Source organism: Cibotium barometz, chromosome 43, assembly GCF_041138505.1.
Source record: "Cibotium barometz isolate CiBa-2024 chromosome 43, ASM4113850v1, whole genome shotgun sequence".
In the NCBI taxonomy this organism is placed as follows: domain Eukaryota; kingdom Viridiplantae; phylum Streptophyta; class Polypodiopsida; order Cyatheales; family Cibotiaceae; genus Cibotium; species Cibotium barometz.
Window position 1 is genome coordinate 39,691,899 of NC_141088.1, and position 22,726 is coordinate 39,714,624.

Here is a 22,726-nt window from a genome sequence, read left to right on the forward strand (position 1 = left end):
TGTATATCTAATATAATGCATATAATGAATTAATTATATTAATACATTACGTCAAGTCTCTGAGGCTTGAGCTACAGTGAGTTGCAACTTGCCAGCGACGCAAAGTAGTGTTGTGTAGTGATGAAGTGAAGAGTTTGAAACTTTCGCCAGGAGCATTTACGCCCACGCTGCCTAAAATGCAATCATGCCCTACCACGATCTTCCAATTAAATGGTTCAATCGGTTTAGTTATCGTTGACATTTAGGTTTTAACTTTTAAATTTAAGACCTAAAGAAAGGAATCGGTTGTAGCAAGATTCTTGGCATTATACTTATCCTTGGCTTATTTTTTATGAAGTAATTGTGAAACTACTTTGTGAGTATTGCAAGGAGTTTCCTCGTACCAAAAGTGTTTATGCTAAAAATGAATCAATTGCTTTTAAGCCTAGCAATTTCAAGTGTCATGCACCCATGCAAGGGATGCAATGTTTTTTGGAAAAACAACAATGAAAGAGGGGGTAAAGAAGATGCATGAAACCAAGGATGATGTCTTGATGACATTATTTAGGATTGCCTACTTTGTTGCAAAAGAGAATTTTTCTTTCTTTAAATTTTATTCTTTACTTGGTTTGCTGAAGGATGTAGAGGCAAAACACTTGCCAGTTAGTTTATACCATGATGATAAGAATTGTTCCAAGTTCATTTATTGTATAGCTAAATGCATCATGAATGATACAATCAAGCAAATGCAAGGTAGTCCTTGGTTTAGAGTGATGGTTGATGAGTCAAACGACATCCCAACACATCATCACGTGGTATTATACATCTTACTTGGATGTTGGTTGTGTGCGAAAGACCATATTTTACGGCATGGTTCGCACAAGTAACAGTACTGCAAAAGGTTTGTTTAAGACAATCATGTGTCAATTGGGGAAAGCTAGATTGGATGTAAGTTAATTCCTTTTGGTTCAAATGGATGCGCCACGAAGAAGGTAAACCCAATGCTAATTTACATACATTGTATTGCACACAAGACTCATTGAGCTACATCCAATGCATCTAAAAAGTCTGACTATGCAAAAAGGATTGACAAAATAGCTAATGAAATTGCTAATATTTTATCAATCGCTCAAAGAGGATGGAGAATTGACAAGAATTGCAGGAAGACTTGGATTGTGATGTTATATGCATGTAAAGAGTCTTTGATATTCAGTGGTTGAGTTGCCATAATCCAATAGGTAGACTATGCAAATCTATTGATGGAGTCTTAGCAATCTAAGAGAATATATGCTTATAACCCGAATTATGTTGCTATGAATGTGTGAATGCATTGCATTCTCTTGCTGACATTCTTAGAAAGCTCCCCTTGTTAAGTCAAAGGTTTCAAAAGTACTGTGTGATTTCTCAAATATCTATGCAAGGTTTTGATTGTCACCTTTGATAATTGTAGCATGCGGAAGCTTGATGGATAGAATCAGTAACTTCAACAAACATAATTCAGTAATCTTTCAAGACGAAGATACCGCACAACATAGAGCGAGATGTGCAAAAATAGAGAGAGAGATATTAAGCGTCTACTAAAGACCCAACGGGCCTATGAGACCAAAGTGATACAATAATGTCCATGGCATATCTCATCATGGAATGGAAAATAAAACAAAAAGAAAACATAAACATAGCTATGAGCAGTCTACCATTCAGGCTGCAGGAGGCCAGTGGATGATTCGGAATGGTTTACTATTCCGTAATGACAAAATTTGTGTACCACAGATCCCGGACATTTGGTCCAAGATTCTTAAGGAGTGTCATGAAGCCCCTTCTGCTAGACACCTTGGGGTACACAGCACGCTATCGTTAGTGAAACACACTTTTTATTGGCCAAAGATGAAAGGGTATGTAGAAGATTATGTTCTCAAGTGTCAAATTTGTCAGGCAAATAAAGCTGGACGCTTTAGACAGGCTAGGTTGTTGCATCCTTTGCAAATCCCAGGTAATAAATGGGAAAGTATTTCCATGGATTTTATTACCGGATTGCCAAGAACACATCAAGGCCACGATTCTATTTGGTTGTGGTAGATCGCTTGACAAAAATGGCTAGATTTTTACCGACCCGGAAGACTATTACGGCTACGCAATTAGCACGACAGTTTATCGAGCAATTGTTTAGACTGTACGGGTTACCGCAGGACATAGTCAGTGATAGGGACTCTAAGTTTACGAGTGATTTTTGGAAACTTGTTTTTGAGAAGTTGGAAACAACTTTGAATTTGAGTTCCTCCGATCATCCTCAATCTGATGGCCAGACTGAAAGAGTGAATCAGATTTTGGAGGGTATGCTTCGCGCATATGTATCCAAAAGACAGAGTTCATGGGCGGATTATCTTCCTATGTTAGAACTTGCATATAACAGTACTAAGCATACGAGTACAGATTTTAGTCCTTTCATGCTTATGTATGGTTTTCAACCTAGATCACCTGTTACAGTAGGATTCTCAGGACTTCAGGATTATGCAGCACGTAATTTTTTGCAAGATATGCAGAAAATGTTACAAGTTGCGAAGGAATCTATTAGAAGTGCTCAAGACCGAGACAGATTTTATTCTAATAGACATCGTTCACCCAGAGAGTTCTCTGAAGGAACGATGGTGTATTTGCGAGTTCCGAAAGATTCCGAGACTTTACGGACAGGTCGATCTCCAAAATTATCCTCTATTGTGGACCATTTCGTATTACACGAAGGATTGGTTCAGTTGCATATGAATTGGATTTGCCTTCTCATGTGAAAGTTCATCCTGTATTTCATGTCAGTAGACTTAAGGAAGTACTGGGTGGTGGAACAGATCAGTTAGTTACTCCTCAAGAAATTATAGATGTCGAGGACATGACATTTGTTCCACACGAACCTGAAAAGATTCTTGGATTTCGTGAAAGAAGATTACGTAATACGCTTATCATGGAATACAAGATCAAGTGGAAGGATCGTGTTGAGGAGGACGCTACATGGGAGACATTCACTACTCTTCAGAGAGATTACCCTGGCTTTTTAGTGAGTGCTACACGCACACAAGAATAGCTTCAAGGTTTGGGGAAGCTTGGAGCTAGGAAGGCAGATTGGCGAGCTGAGTTAGGGAAAGACTAACGGACGGGCACCCAAGTATGGACGGGCGGGCGTCCAAGTGTGGACGCCCGATGACCGGCCAAGAGCCTATAAAAGGGTGGCCAAGGTTAGTCATTAGTGATATAGAGAGTCTCGCGAGTTTGTGAGAGCTCTATGGTCTTGGAGCCTGGATCTAGTGAAGACGTGCACCTGCTTTACGCAGCCGAGGCCGGCGGTAATCTCGAGGCCCGCGAGGGTAGCTTCGTGGTGGTATGGAACGTCGCGAGGAGGAGATTGGTCGGTACGTCAACCTAGTTAGCTCAACTCGTGGCTCGGTGGGGACAGCCAAGACTGTGGGCTTGCCCACGGCTATCATGGTTGGGAGGTGAGTCAGGCTTGCACCCCCTTGTTTGTTTGTTTGTTTGTTTGCAGGTTTCGAGTCTCGTACCAAGAACGATCACGAGGAGATCCGATGGGGATTTGACAATCCCCTCTATATTTGAAGCTCAATCTGGATGTGAAGGGGCGAGAGGTATTCAAGACCATTACCTTGGTTTTACCAAGGTTAACAAAGAGGTCCCGCCGAGTGGAAAAGTCATGTAAGGCATCCAACTGTCTCTGAAGCCCTTCGTCTGAGTCTAAGAGGAGGACGATGTCATCTGCATAAAGTAGTATGCCGATCAATATGCTTGCCAATGTGGGACCACCACCAGGCTCCACCTAATCCGTCAATGAAGCTCGAGATCTCATGAATGTAGAGGCCGAAAAGAGTGGGTGATAGGGGCAGCCCTGTTTCACCCCAATAGTGCTAGAAATCTCCTGTGATGTACCTCCTGGGGATCTCACTCGTCCGGTGACGGACTCATAGAGGGCGATAATACTCCAAAACATGTCAAATGGGACTCCGATCTCCTATAGACGGTGTAGGAGGTGGGATCGGGGTATAGAATCAAAGGCTCTGCGGGAATCCACAAAGCAACAGTAAATCCTCTGATGTGGTGCTCTACCCTCCTCGATGATGACACGGAGGGTGAAGATGTGGTCAAGGGTAGAGTAGCTCCTCCGAAAGCCAACCTGTCCTGAGGCTCTGCATCCCTGGCTCTCTGCAAATGAACTGAGCTCCGCCTCTAGCACTGATCCATAGAGTTTCGCCATTGTGTGGCCAATCATGATCGTCCTGTAATCATTAGGATCAAGTGGATCTCCGGCTTTGAGGATGGGGGTGATGGTGATGGTGATGGTGTTGGTGGACCAAGAGGGTGGAAATCCTTCACAAAGGGCTCTATTGAACATGTAGGCTAGTAGGGGCACTACGGTATCATCAGCATGCGAGATGTACTCGGCAATGAGTCCCTCATGATCCTGGGCTCGCCCATCGCGTAGTCTACGAATGGCCTCGAGGACCATACCCTTTGTGAAGAAGGTGGAGGTGGTGGGACGCGGATCTGGTGGTGGTGTAGGGGTGGCTGATGGGGGATATGATAAGAGGGAGCGTGCATAGGAGTGCCATGTGTCCGGGCAGGTGATAGGTGTGGGAGGGTGATGTTCTCGGTGTTTCCTCCAAGCCTCTTTGTAGTTCGGCCTTAAGAAAAGTCGGTATAACTCATCCTCTTTCTGAGCATAGAACTCCCATTTCTTGGGTTGGGTGAGCCGTTGATAAATCCGTTGCGCTTGGCACTTCGTTATTTGCCCAATCCGTACCTCATGCTTAAGACGGGAGCGTGTGGCCCGGCATTCGTCATCATGACAACAGTTCTAGGGCATGGAACCCCAAGGTAGCTTAGCGGTAGACCGCCACATGCAGATGAAAGAAGCGGTGGCGGATATGTGGAGTATGATGGTGAGCTGTGCTGTGAGGGTGGATAGGGGGACAGTAGGTTCCACATCCTGGAGTTGGTGGTAGATGTGGTTGGAGTAAACAAGGTCAAGCTCGTGATCAAAAAGGACTTGAGTGTAATGTGAGATGGGGGGTGGTGGTGGAGGGACGAGTGGTGTGCAGGTAAGAGTGAAAGAGAGGTAGGCATGGTCAGCTTCAAAAGGGGGTGGCGGGATGGAGAAGTCGGGGAGAAGGTGTGGCAACGCCAGAGATCCCATAAGGTAGTCCACCGTGCTAGTACCTCTTGAGTGAGGGAAGGAGGTGAGGGCGCCGGAGGAGGGCCATCGGGACATCCAATTATAGATAAGGAGACCATGTGGAGCTCCCAGCTCTAAGAAATATCGCCCCTACACTGTGACCTCCTTATGGTCCTGTGATGATCGTTGCAGCCTTGTGTCAGTGATGTCAAGCTCCTGTAGTGTGATAGGGTCGTCTAGATCAAGTAGTGGGACCTTCTGACTTCCCAGCTTCGCGTTGAAATTCCCGAGCAGCAGGACTTCCCCCAGCTGTGAGAACTCCATGCTATCGCCATAAAATGGTTAGTACGGTACTGGCCATGCTGTGCAGCGTAAGGGGAGTGGAGTGGTGCAAAATAACACACAGCAATGTGGATGACTCTGTCACTACTAAGCTGTAGCCGCACCCAAAGATACCGTGCATCCTCGTCCTTCCGGACGATACTGATCCGAAGACATGGACCCCAGGAGGTGGACTCCATCATAGCTCTCTGCACTATCGTGGAGGAGGATGGTACTGTTATTGGATGAGGAAACCACACGGCAAGTTGGATTGATCACTTTATACATGCAGGACTCACTTAGGACATGGGTACTATTCTTTCGGTAGCTAGTTTTTTTTCCTTTCATGTTTTGCTGGCATTCAGCTACCCCATAGAAAAGATTGATGTGGAGACTAGGATGCCTTGGCCTGAATGCTCATCCCACCATGCCCATGCCCACAGTCTGGGCAAGCAGGGAAGGGGGCTCGTGTTGTGTGTGACCATAGTGTGACCAGCCTAAAAAACCATTCTCTTTCTATTTTGGCTGCTTGCTTGTCATCAACTTCCTTAAATCCAATACTTCCACTGGGACAAAGAAAGCAGTCAAAAGAAAGTTGGTGCTTTCGCACAATGGTCAACCTACAGATCATGAAATAGACCTACATAACCTCAATTTATTTCCATTCAATCTATCATGAGAAAAGTTAATTGAGTAAGATTAATACAGTTATTTATGTTTTATTTGGTAGGATTAAAACAGTTGATTACGTCTTTCTCACCTTCTTTGATAGTGTTTATAACAAAAAGGAAAAAACACTTGTCACCTACCACAACTTTGTTGATTGAGCATCGTACTTTATTTGTTGATGCATGGACAAATTTTGTTGCAAAAGAAGTTGCTGGACACTCAGCATAAGCTACGGGCGGTAAAAGCTGCAACTCCACATTAAAGATGTAAGCAAACCTCTCTCTCTCTCTCTCTCTCTCTCTCTCCCCCCCCCCCCCCCCCGCTGCGCCCCCCCCCCCCCCCCTCCCGCTGCCTGCCTGTGCCCCCCCCCCTCCCTGCGCCCCCCCTTCGCCCCTCCCTCCTGCTGCCTGCCTGCGCCCCCCCCCCTCACGTTGCCTGCCCTTCGCTCTCTCTCTGCCCTTCCCCCGTCTCTCTCTCCTGCGCATCTCTCCCTCCCCTCCTCCCCGCCTGTGCACCCTCTTGCCCGCCTGCACCCCGTCCTTTGTCCCCTGCATCTCTCTCTTTTGTACTCACTGTCACTTTTGTACTCCCCCATATTCATGTATTCATGTATCCATGTACTCATGCACCCCATTTTGACTAGTAGCATTAGCTTCCCACTCTCCCTAGTTGCTACTTCCGGATGCTCCCTACTGATGTATTGTAGGGCTAGATACTTACCTTCAGTCCTTTCTTTTCTTTTTCAGATAGTGTATCAGATGTCACATGGTTGTAACTTTGGTCTCATAGGTCACTTTGGTCTTTTGAAGACATTAATATAACATTTCATTTCATTTTCTCCCTCTCGTCTCTCTCTCTCTCTCTCTCTCTCTCTCTCTCCCCCCCTCTCCCCCTCCCTTCCTTCATCCTCATTTTTCTGCTCCCCCCCCCCCCCCCCCCTGCCTGTGAACCCCGATCACCATCCCTAGGGCCCTAATGGGGACTTGAACCCCCCACCCTATTTCATCTCACCATTTCTTCTCTTTCTCTCCCACATATTTACCTGCTCCTTTCAAACATTCCCTCCCTCTACAATGGGAGGGTCTATAGATGACAAAATCAGCCAGCTTGATCATATCCTTAGGGATCTTATCAAGGACCAGAAGAGTATCAGTGTCTCTCTGTGGCGCTGTGTCTGTAACAAGAACTAGCCAAATCTGCGCTAGTCTGCGGACTCCGTGATCTGGCGGAGTGAGGGATGTCCACTGAAGATGGTGATGTATCTCTCTCTAATGACACCATATGCTCTCCATCTCCAAACATAATGTTCCTAACTCTCAACCTCCTCCTAGCATAGTTTGCATATCCTCTCTACTCTAGGGATCCGTGCTGCCCTACCTGCCTCAATCTCAAGCTAGTGTGATGACACTCTGAGCTCGCCAATCACCACTCGAGCACTGTGAGGCATGTACACATCCATGTATCCAGTTCTCTGTATGAATCCATCCGCTGAGAGACACATAAACTGATCTCTCTAGTATAGCATCTTCGACAGTAGAGGCTGACTGGGTGTAATCCAAGTCTCTTGAGTGTATCGCTGCCATAAATCCCGCCGAAGGACTCTGTTCCTCTCACTGTGAGAGAGCTGGATGTGTGGTGCATGTATATCATACTAGAAAGGTGGCAGGTGATCTATGTCAAGACCATGCTGAGTGAGCCACTGCATCATCTGTGAATACCATGATCTCCTATCTCCACTCTCTGCGAGCTGCCTGGACGCCTCAAAAGCTGTATGTGAGAGTCAATCTGATGCCATATCTCTGATCCTCTGTATGAAGCAGATCGTCTGGAAGAGGGCCTCTACTAGCATAGGAAGTGCAGAAAACTCCGTCCGAACAATGTCATGTGTGACGGAGGGTTTGCTGCTGATCATCCGTGAGAGCATGAGAATCTGAAGCCTCTCTATCTGAGACCATGTGGAGGTGGCGAGCCCAGGTGCCCATACTGCTGCAGCATACATCAAAGCAAGGGTGACTAGTGTGTCAAACAACCACACCCCTTCGTGAGGGGCTCCTCGAAGTGTGCATGGTGACACTGTCTCTCTAACATCGCCAGAGCTGCATACCCTCGTGTGAGTCTATCCCTGGCTGCATGTGCCATAGTAAATCTTCCTGGCGGAGTCATAAATGTAATCCCCACTTACACATATGAGTCTACAACCTCTACCTGTCCTCCTGCTAGTGTGAAGATGGCCTTTCATCGAACCGGCCCTGAGGTGTGGAAAATCATGGCCTTGGTTTTTCCAAGGTTTACTGTAAGCCCCCTGTGTGTGCAGAAGTCATCGAGTGCATGGAGATGGTGCTGTAGTCCCATCCGCGACTCAGAGACCAGAATAATATCATCTGCATATAGCATAATGTGGACTGTGGTACCTGAGATGTCTACTCTGTCCCCACCACCGGGACGAATGAAGTCAGCCACCTCATCTATGTATAACCCAAATAGTGTAGGAGAGAGTGGGCATCCTTGCTTCACACCTATGGTGCTAGCAATAACATCAGACCCGAGGCATCGTATGCACCCAAGGACCTGCTCATATAAAGCATAGATGCCCCAAACCATCTCTGATGGGATCCCCAGATCCCCAAATGACTGTAGGCGCTGGAAGAGTCTCTCTCGTGGCACCGTGTCAAATGCTTTGCGGAAATCCACAAAGCAGCAGTATAATCTCTTCTCCCGCGCCCTAGCCTGGTCAATCAGACATCTCGAAGTGAATATATGGTCAATAGTGGAGAAAGCTCATCGGAATCCAGCCTGCCCTGGTGCTCGCAGTCCCTCCTTCTCTGCATATGAGCTCAACTCTACCTCGAGCATTGCGCCATAAAGTTTGGCCAATGTATGACCAATCATGATAGTCCTATAGTTGCTGGGGTCTAGCATGTCTCCCACTTTGTGGAGAGGCACGATGGTGTGCATAGTCCACTCAGCTGGTAGGCCCTCCACTAGTGCCCTATTAACGAGGTGAGCAACAAAGGGTCCCAGTGTGTCAGCTGCATAAATAAGATGCTCACTCTGTATACCTGTGTGGTCAGCCGATCTCCCATGCTGTAACCGACGGATATCTCTCTCTACCATCGAGGCGGTAAAGAAAGTAGAGGTGGTAGGGCGGGATTCCTGTGGTTGTGGTATGGGCGGCTGCTGAGGGATATGGTGAGGCTCTTTGCATATGTGTGCCATGTGTGTGGATCCTCAATCGGGGTACGAGGGTGAGGCTCTCTCATCCTATGCCATGGAGTGGCTCCATCTCTGCTCATGACTAGGTGATATATATCCCAGGGGCCAGTACTGTGCCTCCTCATATGCACGCCCCTTACGGCATGTCAGGATCCTCATCTGTCGGCTCGCCTGTCCGTGTAACGGTCCCCAGTGCTCTCTGGGTCTAGGCACGGGGGTGTCTATATAGCTCTCTACACCGATTCTGGTGCATGATCCCAGATCTATCTATGTGTGCAATGTGGGTATGATGGGGGAAGCTGCGGGCGGCGGCCGTATGTAGTAGAGATGACAGCTGGGTGGTGAGTGTGTCTAGAGGTGACAGGGGATCCATCTGGAATAGCCCGTCATATACATGATGCTCATATATGTCTGCCAAGTCATGGGTGAAGTAGACAGTTGTATGCGATGCCTGTGTGGGCTGTGTGGGTGCTGGTGTGGAGCTCGCCAGTGACAGTAAGAGGTACGTGTGATCCGCACCAATAGGACACGGCGGGATGGTGAAAGATGTCACTGCCTGTGTGGTCTCCATGGACCCCATGATGTACTCCACTATGCTGCCCCCCCCTGATCGTGGAAAGCATGTCAGTGCTCCTGAATCCTGCCACTATCTCATCCCGTTATAAATAACGAGATGGTGTCGCGCTTCTAGCTCAAGTACGTGATGACATATCTGGTGTTATCCGGCCCCATGTCCTCTGACACCCTACAGGCTCCCGTGTCCTCCACCTCTAGTGTGTGCATCACCTCGGGGTGCTCGAAATCATAAATGTCGCACTGTCGGCTCTGTGTCCGTGCATTGAAGTCCCCCATAAGGAGAACTTCCCCCAGCTTGGAGTAGTGTATGATCTCATATGGAAAGGCTGCATAGGGTGACTCTCCCAATGGCCCTGTGTCCTCCTCCTCGCCTCTACTCTCATCCTCTGCTGTCATGGCATATCTCGATCCTCTAGGAGAGAAGTAGCATAGAGCAATGTATAACACCATGTCTGCTGAGAGCTGGAGTCTAATCCACATGTATCTAGCTTCCTGGTCACGTGCTACCACTTGTAGGGGCTCCTGTAGCTCTCGCTTGAAGAGTACCGCTATACCTCCAGATCCTCTTGATGTGCTCTGCCATGTGGTCCCCCTGTATGTAAACTCCCACTGATAGCCCTCTACTTTAAGTAGCCCCCTCTCTAGGCTCTGGTGCGTCTCTGTAAGTAGTATGATGTCCCGTCCCTCCATGACCTCCTCCATCATCCCAGGATGTGTCCAAAGTGCTCCATTGCAGTTCTAAACTGCTATGTGTATCTGTGAATCTGGATCCTCCATAGCCCATGTCCCATAGGCCGCCTGGCACTAATCGGTGGCCTTGCCATCGATGATGACATGGCCATCGCCATAGAATACTCTCTTGCCATCTTTTCGGGCCTATAGGACTCTCGGCATGCATGTTTTCATGTGTTCTATCTGCATCCTTGTAAGGTCGTCATCCAAATAGATGGGATCTCCTTGTAATCCTCATAGAATCACCCTCTTCCTCATGAAGGTGACCCGCTCCGTCTCTCCTACAAACTGTAGGATGAGGGCTCGCTTGCGTGTTGAGTCTTTCCCGGCTCTCCATGCTTTGGTGAAGGGGAGAGGGTCTCTTCCCTGTAGCCGAGCTTCATGCATAGAAGTTGTCCATCTTTCTCGGGAGTGGAGTCGAGTGTCTCGGCTATACCTGTGACTCGAATTTCGAGGGGGCGGGCATGCCTCATCTTCTCCTCCTCAATGGTGGTGTGAATGATTTGGTGTTCTTCCCTTTAATTCTCCTCCCTCACTTCTTTACGGATGTTCTTCCTCACGATGGCCATGAGAGTGTTGTCATTGATCTCCCCTTCTTCCTTCTCGGTGTTCTTGACGGCTACCAGTTCCACTTTCAATGCACTCACCTCCTCCTTGAGTGCCCTGTTGTCTTGTTCAAGGTCCGTGACCCGTGCTTCGAGGGCCATGATGTGCCGGTGTAGTTTGTTCTCCACCTCATTGAGGTTGGAATTGGATGTCTTCTTGTTCTCCTTGATTAGTGCCTTCATTGCCGTCTCGAGGGCCTCGAGCTTCTCTTGGAGACTCGGAGCCATTCCTCAAGATTACTCTGCAGCGCTTTCCACAGGCAAGGAGGAGAGAGAGACATGAAAATGAAATGAAATGATATATTAACGTCCTCAAAAGGCCAAAATGACCTATGAGACCAAAAAGGTTACAACAATTGGTGGATCTGATACAATGTCTGTGTAAGAAAAGCTAAAACAACTAAACAACTAACTGAAACTGAAACAGTAACTATGAGGAAAAGTAAGGTACTAGGAGCTCCTAATGGATAACATCTTTGGAGGAAAACTCCAGCAACAAAGGTAAGCATCATATACATCACTATCCAAAGATGTCTCTCATCGGTCAATGGCGGATATGCTCAATGTCCTCCATGGTGAGTAACTGGACGTCTCCCATGCCGTGCTAGTATGGTCCTGATCCTCTGTTGTAGTCTCCACCGGTGTCGAGATGGGCCTCTCATCTTGGGGCGCCTGGACCGCCCCAGCTCTATAGCCCGATCAATCAGTGTACCTCTGGTGCGGCTATACTCTGGGGCTAGCTGCAATGCCTGCTGGCCTGATTGCTCAATCTTTGGTCGAACGAAGTCTGTAATCTGCCTCTGTAGGTGTCTCTCCCTCTCTCATTCCCTCCCTCTCAACAGACCCTCTCTATGTCTACGCAGCTCCAGCAAGTATAATCCAAGGCATCTCTGATCCTGGTATCTCATGACTCTGGAAAGTGGTCCGAAACCCTCTCTGAACAGGCAGTGAAAACGGCCTCATATCTCATAATATACTGGACAGTGACATATGTAATGTAACTCTGTCTCTGGCTCCATCTTGCACAACTGACAAATCCTGGCCTCAGCTGGTACTCCTCTAAATCTGCCAGTCTCAATCTCTAGCTGGTGTGAGGATGTGCGCATCTGACCAATAGCACACCGTACCCCATGAGAAAGATGAGTATCCATGTAGCTGGGTCTAATCACAAACCCATCCTCTGTGAACTAGAGAAGATGATCTCTATAGAAAGCCATCTTCGTACCAAGCTCGTGTGTCGGCTGTATCCATGTCCTCCTAGTGTCCAGCTGAGTCAGGTCCTGCCTGATAAGTCTGGTAATCTCTACCCGTGTGAGAGAGAGGGAGGGTGCATCCAAGGAGTACTGAAATGGAGGTAGCCTGTCCATACTAAAGCCATGCAGTTGGAACCAAGCTGTCATCTGTGCATACCAACATGATCCGTCTCCCTGTGATGCCAACTGTCGTTAAGACTCCAGGGCTAAGCGAGCATATCTGTCTCTAGGGAGAGCCCAAGTGCTATGTATAAAGGAGACTGATCGAGTGAGTGCCTCTACTACCAATGGGGGGGCAGCCATCTCTGCACGGCTAATATCATGTGGTACGGAGGCCTTGGCCCTAATCATCCGGGAAATCATAGAAACCAAGGGCCTCTCCATACATCTCCATACATCAGTGCTACCAGCTCGGCTGTGGTGATCCACTGAGGGTCCCCATATCTCCACTCCATACAGCATGGCTGAAGTGACCAAAGTGTCAAAGAGCCAGAGCTTTGTTCGAGGTTCCTGAAACTGAACCTGCAAACACATCCTCTCTAGTCTCCCCAATGCTGCATAAGCTCTGGTCAATCTGGTCTCCGCTGCTCTCCTCAAGGAAAATAGTGGGCCACTAAAAACCACACCAAGGTAAGTATATGCATCTGTATACTCCATTGTCTCCTGACCATATGTAAAGGTGGGTACTGACCTCCTAACCCATTGTGCTGTGGTGTTAAACACCATCACCTTGGTTTTACCAAGGTTAACAGACAATCCACTGTCCTGTGCATACGCGTTGTGCACTTTGTCTACCCCTTATACCCTTGCGCGAGGCCTCAAAAAACAGTATGTGGGAAGCATGGCAAGCGTGGCAACGCGAGCAAAGCTGTGAGAGAAGAAGAAGAAGAGGAGAGAGAAAAAGAGAAGAAGAAGAAGAAAAGAAGAAGAGAGAGAAGAAGAAGAAGAAGAAGAAGAAGAAGAAGAAGAAGGAAAAGAGAAAAGGAAAAGAAGAAGAAGAAGAAGGAAAAGAAGAAGGAAAAGAGAAAAGGAAAAGAAGAAAAAGAAGAAGAAAAGGAAGAGGAGGAGAGAAAAGGACAGAGAAGAAGAGGAGAGAGAAGAAAGATGAGAAGAAGAAGAAGGCGAAGAAGAAAGAAAAGAAGAAAGAAAAGAAGAAGAAGAAGAAGAAGAAGAAGAAAATATTTTTTTTTTTAAAACTGACTATTGTTATTCTCTTGCCACTTGAACTTAATGGTTTTTGATATTTTCTGTAGAGGGACCCATGATTTTGGTTATTCAGATAATTTCTATCCATGGAAGCCGCGTACAGTTTTCGACAATTATTAGCTCGACTTACGATAAGTCCTTATCTTAACTAAATAAAAACATTTCAGTTATTCACAAATTGTTTTAAATTCTCTATTTCTCTTAACCTTTTCATTTGTAGCCAACCAATAATACATAAAGGTAAGGTCCGAAACCTCATCCACATACATCCCAAATAAGGTGGGAGAAAGGGGGCAGCCCTACTTCACCCCAATAGTGGAGTGAACCATCTCAGATATACCCTGATTAGTACGTACCTGCCCCACAACTGTCCTGTATAAAGCCATGATTCCCCAAATCAACTGTGTGGGCACTCCCATCTCCTGTAGTCTGCGCATCAGTCTCGCTCTCGGTACTGTGTCAAAAGCTTTGCGGAAATCCACAAAGCAACAATAAATCCTCCTGCCATATAATCTACTCTCCTCAATAATAGCTCTGAGTGTCAAGATATGGTCAAGAGTGGAGAAACCTCTCCTGAACCCCTGCCTGCCCTGATGCACGTATGCCCTCTCTCTCTGCCCATCTACTCAACTCCTGCTCAAGAATAGATGCATATAATCTAGCCAATGTGTGACCAATCATGATGGTACGATAATTCCCAGGAAGCATGGGATCCCCTGACTTGAAGATAGGCACAATCGTGGACATATTCCTAGTCTCAGGAAAACCCTCACACATGGCTCAGTTAAACATCATAGCAATAAGCTCTGCAAGCATATCTCTGGCATGAATAAAGTGCTCTGCTACCAAACCATCATGATCATATGCTCTCCCAGTCCTCATCCTATCAATAGCTTTCCTTACCATCTCAGCAGTAAAGAAAGCACATGTTTCTGGGCATGGCTCCGATGGGTCTGGCAAGGGCGGCTGTCCTGGTGCTGTGTACAAGGAAGCTGCATACTCACCCCAAATCTCTATGGAGGTAATGGCTGGTGATGGTGAATGCTCATGGAATAGTCTCCATGCCTCGCCTGAGTCCTGACTCAAAAATAACTGATACAAATTCCTCTCTAACTGAGCAAGATAAGCCCTCTTCTTCCGTCGCACTAGGCGCTAGAAGGTAATCCGTGACTGTCTGTGAGTGGTAACACCCATGAGCACCTCTCTCTATAATCTGATCTTCATCTCTCTGCACTCCTCATCATACCAACTGTTCTGGAGCATGTTCCCAGATCGTCTCCGTGTAGGCTGACTATGGGGATATGCCTCTGATGCTGCAGCATGAAGCGTCTCTATCAATATCTGAGTGAGCTCATCTAATGGCCGTCCCGGCTCCTCGGCACATAAGCATCTGTGGCCCATATCCCTAACATCAAGCTCCCTCAACATCTCCTCTGAGGTATCATAAAATACTGTATGGTTATGGGCAGTCCTGGCATTGAAATCCCCCAGGAGAATGATGTCACCATCCCTGGAGAACTCCTGAGACATCTGCCCGTCTCTGCCCTCAGTCTAACCCACATGTACCTAGCCTGCTCATCTCTACGGACTATATATATCAGTGGCTGCAACTCCTCTCTAAACAATACTGCCACTCCTCCTGAGTCCCGTCCTCTATGCTCTGAACGAGCCTCCTGTCTACAAGTTGTCTCCCATCGGTATCCACTAACATGTGGCATGGACTGTCCAGGAGCCTGATGCGTCTCACGGTAGAAGATGATGTCCCTCCCAGTGAAACTATCCTCAAAATCCCCTACATCAAGGCGTAGAGATCCATTACAATTCCAAGTAGCAACTTTGAGTGAAGTCCCATAGGTCTCGCGCCGTCATGAAGAGCGTCTCTCCATAATCACCACTCTACCTGTAAGGCCCGGGTCTTCCTCCTTTGCTCCTCTTTAAGGGTCATGTTGATGATGGTGGGAGTGGGGATGGGTGGCAATTCTTTACCTTTCCCTTTCTTGGCGACCTTGATCCATTTCTCTGCCTCGTCCATCTTCTTTTGTGTCTCTGTTATCACCTCCACCCATGAAGATGTCTTCTCTTTATGTTGCTCCTCCTCCTCTCAAATGATCCTCATTTGTTCCTTGATCGTATTCAGCTGTTCAATTAAGGAGGGCTGAAATTTTCCATCCTCAAGCTTGCCTTGTGAAGTGGCTTCCAACTCCTTTTTGAGGGCTGAGATTTCAACCGCTTGACATTTAGCATGCAATTTGGCCTCCACTAGTTCCTCCTTTAAGGCTGAAATCTCAGCCTCTTGCTTGGATGTTCTCTCTTCGAGCTCTTGGATTTTGTCAAATCCCTTCTCGAGTTTGGAGAGGCGGTTTATGATTGCGGTAACGGAAGAGTCGACCATCTTCTTGTTTTCTTGGATGGCCAGATATCTGCCATAGTGAGATGCCTGGTCGGACGAGCCCGATGCCTCGCAATGATGCTCTGAATCCTTCGGTGTAGGCACCGTCTCCGATGTGAGGATCCGCAAGCCCTCGGGCGTCTGGATGTGTCCAACTGGATAGCTCTCTCAACTAGAGTCCCACGGGGTGCCCACTGCTGGGTTGTCGGCTGTGTCCCCTCCCGGGTAGTCCCTCTAAAGAAGTCAGTAATCTGTCTCTGTGTGGACTCCCTGCCAGTCGGGCATCTGCTCCTGATAATGGACTCTCTGAGCCTGCGGATCTCCAGGAGATAAAAACCCAAGCATCGTTGATCACAATAGTCCATGACTCTAGCCAGTGGTCCAAATCCCTCTCTGAAAAGGCAATGGTAGCACCCTCGAATCTCATAATATGTTGTGCAGCGACAAATGTAGTGCTCCTCCGTCTCAAGCTCTATCCAACAAATCTGACAAATCATGTCCCCTGGAGGTATGCCTCTAAATCTACCTGTCTCTATCTCTAACTGATGTGAAGAGGTGCGGATGTGCCCAATGGCGCACCTCAATCCATGAGACAGATGGGTATCCATGTAGCTCGGTAAGTATAAAGCCATCCTCAGTGGTGCGGAGAAGATGGTCTCTATAGAAAGCCATCTTCGTCCCCAACTCCTGTGAGGGCTCTAGCCATGTCCTCCTAGTGTCCAACTGAATGAGGTCCTGTCTGATGACTCTACTAATCTCAAAATGTGGCAAGGTGAGAGAGGGTGCCTCCAGAGAGTACTGGAAGGGTGGAAATCTGTCTAAACCGAACCCATGGAGCTCAAACCAGGATGCTCTCTGCGCATACCAACATGAAGTGTCTCCCTCCATGGCTAGCTGATGAGAGGACTCTAAAGCAAGTCGTGCATACCGGTGTCGGGGAAGCTCCCAAGTGCTATGAATGAAGGACACTGATCTGGCAAGAGCCTCAACTACGATCGGTGGTGCTCCCATCTCGGCTCTGATGATCTCATGGGGTACCGAGGCCTTAGCCCAAATCATCCTGGAGATCATGGACACAAGTGGCCTCTCCATCGATCTCCATCCATCATATGTGCGTCCTGATCGACTGTGACGATCTAGGATAGGCCCCCAGATCTGTACTCCATATAGCATAGCCGATGTGACCACCGTGTCAAAAAGCCACAGCTTAGTGCGTGGCTCCTGAAACTGTACCTGTGAGCACATCCTCTCTAGACCTCCTAGTGCTGCATATCCTCTAGTCAATCTGGCCTCTACTGCCCCCCTCATGGAAAATGTAGGCCCAGTGAACACCACTCCAAGATATGTGTATGAGTCAACATACTCCACTGTCTCCTGCCCATATGTGAAATTAGGCGCTGATCTCCAGACCCACTGAGCTGTAGTGTTAAACACCATAACCTTGGTCTTACCAAGGTTAACTGAGAGCCCACTGTCTCGTGCATAGGCATGTAAAGTATCCAAGTGCCTCTGCATACCCTCTGGTGAGTCTGCTATAAGCACAATATCATCACCAACTGGGCTCCTCTGTCCCCTCGTGTCCCAATATAATCAAAGATCTCATCAATGTATAGTCCAAATAGAGTCGGAGAGAGCGGGCAGCCCTGTTTCACCCCTATAGTGGAGTGTACTGGCTGGGAGAGACCCTCTGAAGTCCGCACCTGCCCAACTACTGTCTCATAAAGTGCCATAATACCCCAAATGAGCTCACATGGAACCCCCAAGTCTTGTAGCCTGCGCATCAGTCTAGCTCTGGGCACTGTGTCAAAGGCCTTGAGGAAATCCACAAAGCCACAGTAGATCCTCCTCCCATGTGCTCTGCCCTCCTCAATGATAGCCCTGAGGGTAAAGATATGATCCAAAGTAGAGAATCTCCTCCTGAAACCGGCTTGTCGGTGAGCTCGGACCCCTTGTCTCTCTGCCCATCTGCTCAATAGAGGCATATAGCTTGGCCAGCGAGTGACCAATCATAATGGTGCGGTAGTTAGTCGGCAGTCTCGGATCTCCAGACTTGAGTACCGGCACAATCGTGGAAGTACTCCAAGTCCAGGAAACCCCTCACCATGGTTGTCACGGTACGAAAATACGATACCGTACGGGACTTTTTGGTACGATATGAAATTTTCGGATACCGTACGATAAAATACGGTTTTTATTTTTTACACTTACAACCTATGGAGCTTCAAGCTTGAATGTGAGGGAAGGTTGGGAGGGGAGGAGTCTACAATGTTTGAGGAACCAGAACATGGATATGTGTCTCTCCCGGTTGGATCTCCCGATTGTGTCCAAAAAGGAACCTGGATGGGTAATGCAATACCAAAGGTCTCCTAGTGTAGCTTTTATGACTAAGGGACCGTCCTTGCACAAATACGAGGAGTGCATCTAGGGTGATAAGTTTAGGGACTCCTCTCTAGATCAAAATGGCCATGTCCAAATCTTCTCCCTCGTGCATAACTTGAGAATCTAATTGTCTAGCCTACCTATACCAGGGATCCCCGAGTGATGTAGCAAGATTCTCTCATCCTACCAATCAAGTGTACACTACCAGTCTACCACGCCAGATTTTTTAGGTCTCTCAACAACCCCATATGGAATACTGAGTGGACACGAAAGTTGCGAAGTATTGCGAGCATTTGGGATCTTCGTAAAGCAAGGTTTCTATATTTTTTTTAGCATTCGGAATTTTTTTTTTCAAGGAAAAAATTTTGGGGGGGGGGGAACTCGTACCATACGACATCGTACGGTATCGTACCGTATGAACCGTACTGTATGAACCCATTCGTACCGGTACGAGAAACAACTATGCCCCTCACATGGCTCTATTAAACATGAGAGCTAGCAAGTCTGCAATCATATCTCTAGCATGTATGAAATGCTCGCCTACAATGCCCTCATGATCCTGTGCCCTCCCTGTATGCAATCTATTGATGGCCCTCCTCACCATCTCTGCTGTGAAGAAGGTAGAAGTGGGTGGACAAGGCTCTGGAGGGTTCGGTAGTGGCGGCTTACAATTCTCCTCCATCCACGATTGCTCATGCTAGCTTTATTACATTATATTCTCTGTTATATTTCTTCTCTAATGTTTTAAAAAAAATAACTTCTAATATTACTGTTTTCCTAAGAAAGTGGACATATAGGAAAGAATCTACCAAGATTTTTTTAGCAAGAAACAAATGGCAGTGCAAAGATAGTACATACATCTATGGAAGCTATAGGTGTTGGCTGCAACACGGTTGAGTCTCTCCAGTCCCGCTGCCACATTCGTGTCTGAAAAATCATTAAATGTAGTTAATTTTCATCTTACACACGCACACACAGAGTTTACAGGTCTCTCTGCATACCTGAATGTAGCGAACGGCAGTAGAAGTATGATCGACGGTTCGCCTGTGGACAGGCTTGCGGACACGCCTACCTGTAGTGGCCGGAAAAAATAAGGGTTTAACAGCGGTAGAATTGTCTAAATGAAACGATTCAATCAGTATAAGTGTACCGTCTCCATCGTAGGCACTGAATTCTGCTGTTGCAGGCCCAGGAAGGGTTTGCTGGCGCCGGTGCAGAGATTCGTGCGACGTACCATCGTTGAAGCTACCATACATCATCTTTCACTAAAGGCTGGTTACCTTCGGAAGCACTGCAAGCTTAAACGCAGGACTTGTTCGCATTCAAATACGTCCGTCCGACCATCTTGGGCGCGGGCAATGCGCAGGGCGGGTTTATGGAGGGTTGAGATCAACTAAGTGGGCAATGAGTAGCCTAGTAGAGCGTTGAACTCAACAAAGCGGGCAATGAGTTGCCTAGGCCCTGGGCAATGAGTTGCCTAGGCCCTGGGCAATGAGTTGCCTAGGTGTAGAGTGTTGGACTTAACTAAGCCCGCAATTAGTTGCGCGAGGAAGTAGCCTAGTGATAGAGTGTTGAGCTCAATTAAGCGGGCAATGAATTCGAATCAGCTCCCCCCCTCTGTCTCACCATAAGCAAAGAAACGAACCTCACATAAACAAAAAAACTAGCTAACAGGTAGTCATTGATTTGACTTCACCAATCTGCCCGTGTGAACCATGAGTAAATTGGATATGGTCATGACAAAACTACCATAAGGAATCCAGCTAGCAAGTGGTCATTGATTCGACTTCACCAACTTGCCCATGTGAACGATGAGGTCAAGTAGTCATTGATCCATAATCAAAGAAGGTCATGACAAAACTACCATGGTGAATTCATCTTCCCTTGAGTAGTCCTTTGGTCATTGATTCGACTTCACCAACTTGCCCATGTGAACGATGAGGTCGAGTAGTCATCGATCCATAATCAAAGAAGGTCATGACAAAACTACCATGGCGAATTCATCTTCCCTTGAGTAGTCCTTTGGAGTTCTAGTTCATCGAGCACTAAGAGAGCTTCGCACATGCACTTAAAGCCTAACACAACGACAAGTTCTACACTACTCCACCAAAATCTCATTATCCAATATATGCTTTGTGGCTATGCTTGCCCACAAGCTCATCTTCACTATACATGTGTGTAGAGTTTGTTAAGAAATGCTCAAAAATCAGCTTGGTCACTCTCTAACAAAACTGAAACTCTAAGGGCTTTTACCCATCTCATCAAAAGAGCAACATGGGTGAGCAATGCTACCAGTCCAACATTTTCTTCCCTTACCTGTCATTACATTCTTGTTAGATTCTTTGATGCAATGGTAGCACCCCACATGTGTAAGTCATAAGTGTGTAAATCATAGGTAGAAGATGTATTAGAACAATACCCTCCAACTAATGAGCTATAAATGTTGATGTGTTTACTTTTGATTAGCCAAAATAGAGCTCTTCTTTTGGTAATAAAGTGTTTTTCTTACTTTGTTTTTATCCTCTCAAATCCCAACTATTGAAGCTTTTTCTTTGGTGATAAAGTGTTTTTCTTTATCTGTTTGTATCCTCTCAAATCTCAACTATTGAACCTTTTCCAACTGAAAGAATGTATATAATGAAGTGTTGGAAAGATGGACATTATGTCACTGAGGGGTTATAGTTCATCAAAACAAGGGTTGATTGCTTATTGTCAAATTGTAAAATGAAAATGGAATAACAAGGTACTAGAGGCAAAAAACTTGTGGATGAAAACAAAGGAGAGCTGGCATCATTGTGTGGTTCTTGTAAGTTCACTTGAGCTTTAGTATGGTCTGATTGGAGTTGATTTGTATGAGTGGATTTGATTGATTAATTTTGAGATTATGGGCGTAATAGCCTTGGTTTTATGATTATCATTGAGTAATTGTTTTAGTTATTTATCCATGTGCAACCGGAATCTTACTCTAGGATAGATTGTGGAAGAGTAGAGAATTCACAAGAATTGATTCAACCATAAAAACCAATGCTTTGCAAGCTTCAACTAAATCAAATTAATTGAAATTCAAACACTTAACAAAATTAAAATACTTAGCTCAATAGACCATGCTGGGTGCAATCTTCCCCCCCCTTGTGCGTGGCCTTCCCCACACAAGGGTATTTAATTAGCTTTTCAAAAAATAGACCATAGTCCCCAAAATATACAAAATGTGCTTTTAGAGAGCACGGCACTCTTCTTTTACAAAAATAGAGTGTCTAATATTGGGACTAGGGTAAAGCCATAGGCTTTAATAAATTCCACATTATAAATGTATCTTTCCTAAAGTTCAAAATGGAAAAATCATTTGCTAAGGTTGCAAGCTACTATGCTTGCCAAAAATTAAATATGATGAACCAAGACATTTCTTCCAAAGTAAAATACATCATTCTTCAAATGAGGCCAAAAGAATTCTCGAGAAACTACTTGAAGTGTTGCGGAAACTCCTCTATGTCCCACAAATGGTGGTTGGTGCATCTCTTCCAAGACAAGTTGTCTATAAGGTTGAGTAACACACAATCTTTTCTCAAAGAAAAGATAGCCATCATTATGAGAATAACTTCCTTGAGGTGTCTAATTGTTTTCACGCAATTTGATCCATATTTCAGAAAAATCTGGATCAACTTCATAAGTTTCTTTCATAAGTACAAATGGTTCACTTTCAATAACGGAAATGTTATTGATATTTGGTCTTCGACTCAAAGCATCGGCAACAACATTTTCTTTTCCAGGTTGGTATTGAATTATAGGTTGGAAACTTTGAATGAAAGATGCCTATTTGATGTGCCTATCTGAAATAAGGGGCTGCGAAAGCAAATGCCTAATGCTTTGTTGATCCGTCTTGGTGATAAGAAATTCAAAACCCATTAGGTAATGCTTCCAGATTTTTCAAAGCATGCACTACTGCTGCTAATTCCTTGTCATATGTGCTATAATTTTGCTCTGCAGGCTTAAGCTTTCTACTCTGATAAGCAATAGGATGGTTGTCTTGCATAAGAACAGCTCCAAATCCTTTGCCACTAGCATCAGTCACTACTATAAAGAATGGTCTTTGAAAATCAGGTAGTGTTAGAACTGGTGCTTGTGTTAAAGCATTCTTGAGGAGTGTTGCAAAAGATTTATCTTGCTTTTCAGTCCAATTGAAATTTGTAGCTTTCTTAAGGAGTTCAGTCAAAGGATGAGCAATATAAGCAAAATT

The 22,726-nt window shown here is 46.2% G+C and overlaps 1 protein-coding gene across 2 annotated transcripts in view; it reads right to left on the minus strand.

Annotated features, from left to right (window-relative positions):
- LOC147613904 (polyadenylation factor subunit 2-like) overlaps nucleotides 1–19,939 on the minus strand; it is a 137,224-nt gene extending 117,285 nt beyond the window's left edge. The window contains exons 1-4 of one of the 2 annotated variants that reach the window (XM_086781909.1): nucleotides 19,643–19,939; nucleotides 19,494–19,564; nucleotides 19,351–19,419; nucleotides 6,280–6,384 (exon numbers count right to left, since the gene is read on the minus strand). In XM_086781909.1, coding sequence (XP_086638035.1) covers nucleotides 6,280–6,384; nucleotides 19,351–19,419; nucleotides 19,494–19,564; nucleotides 19,643–19,751 — 354 coding nt within the window. In that variant the 5' untranslated portion in view covers nucleotides 19,752–19,939. The remainder of the gene's footprint in view (nucleotides 1–6,279; nucleotides 6,385–19,350; nucleotides 19,420–19,493; nucleotides 19,565–19,642) is intronic. The other variant, XM_086781910.1, reaches the window with a different exon arrangement.
- Nucleotides 19,940–22,726: the final 2,787 nt, after the last annotated feature.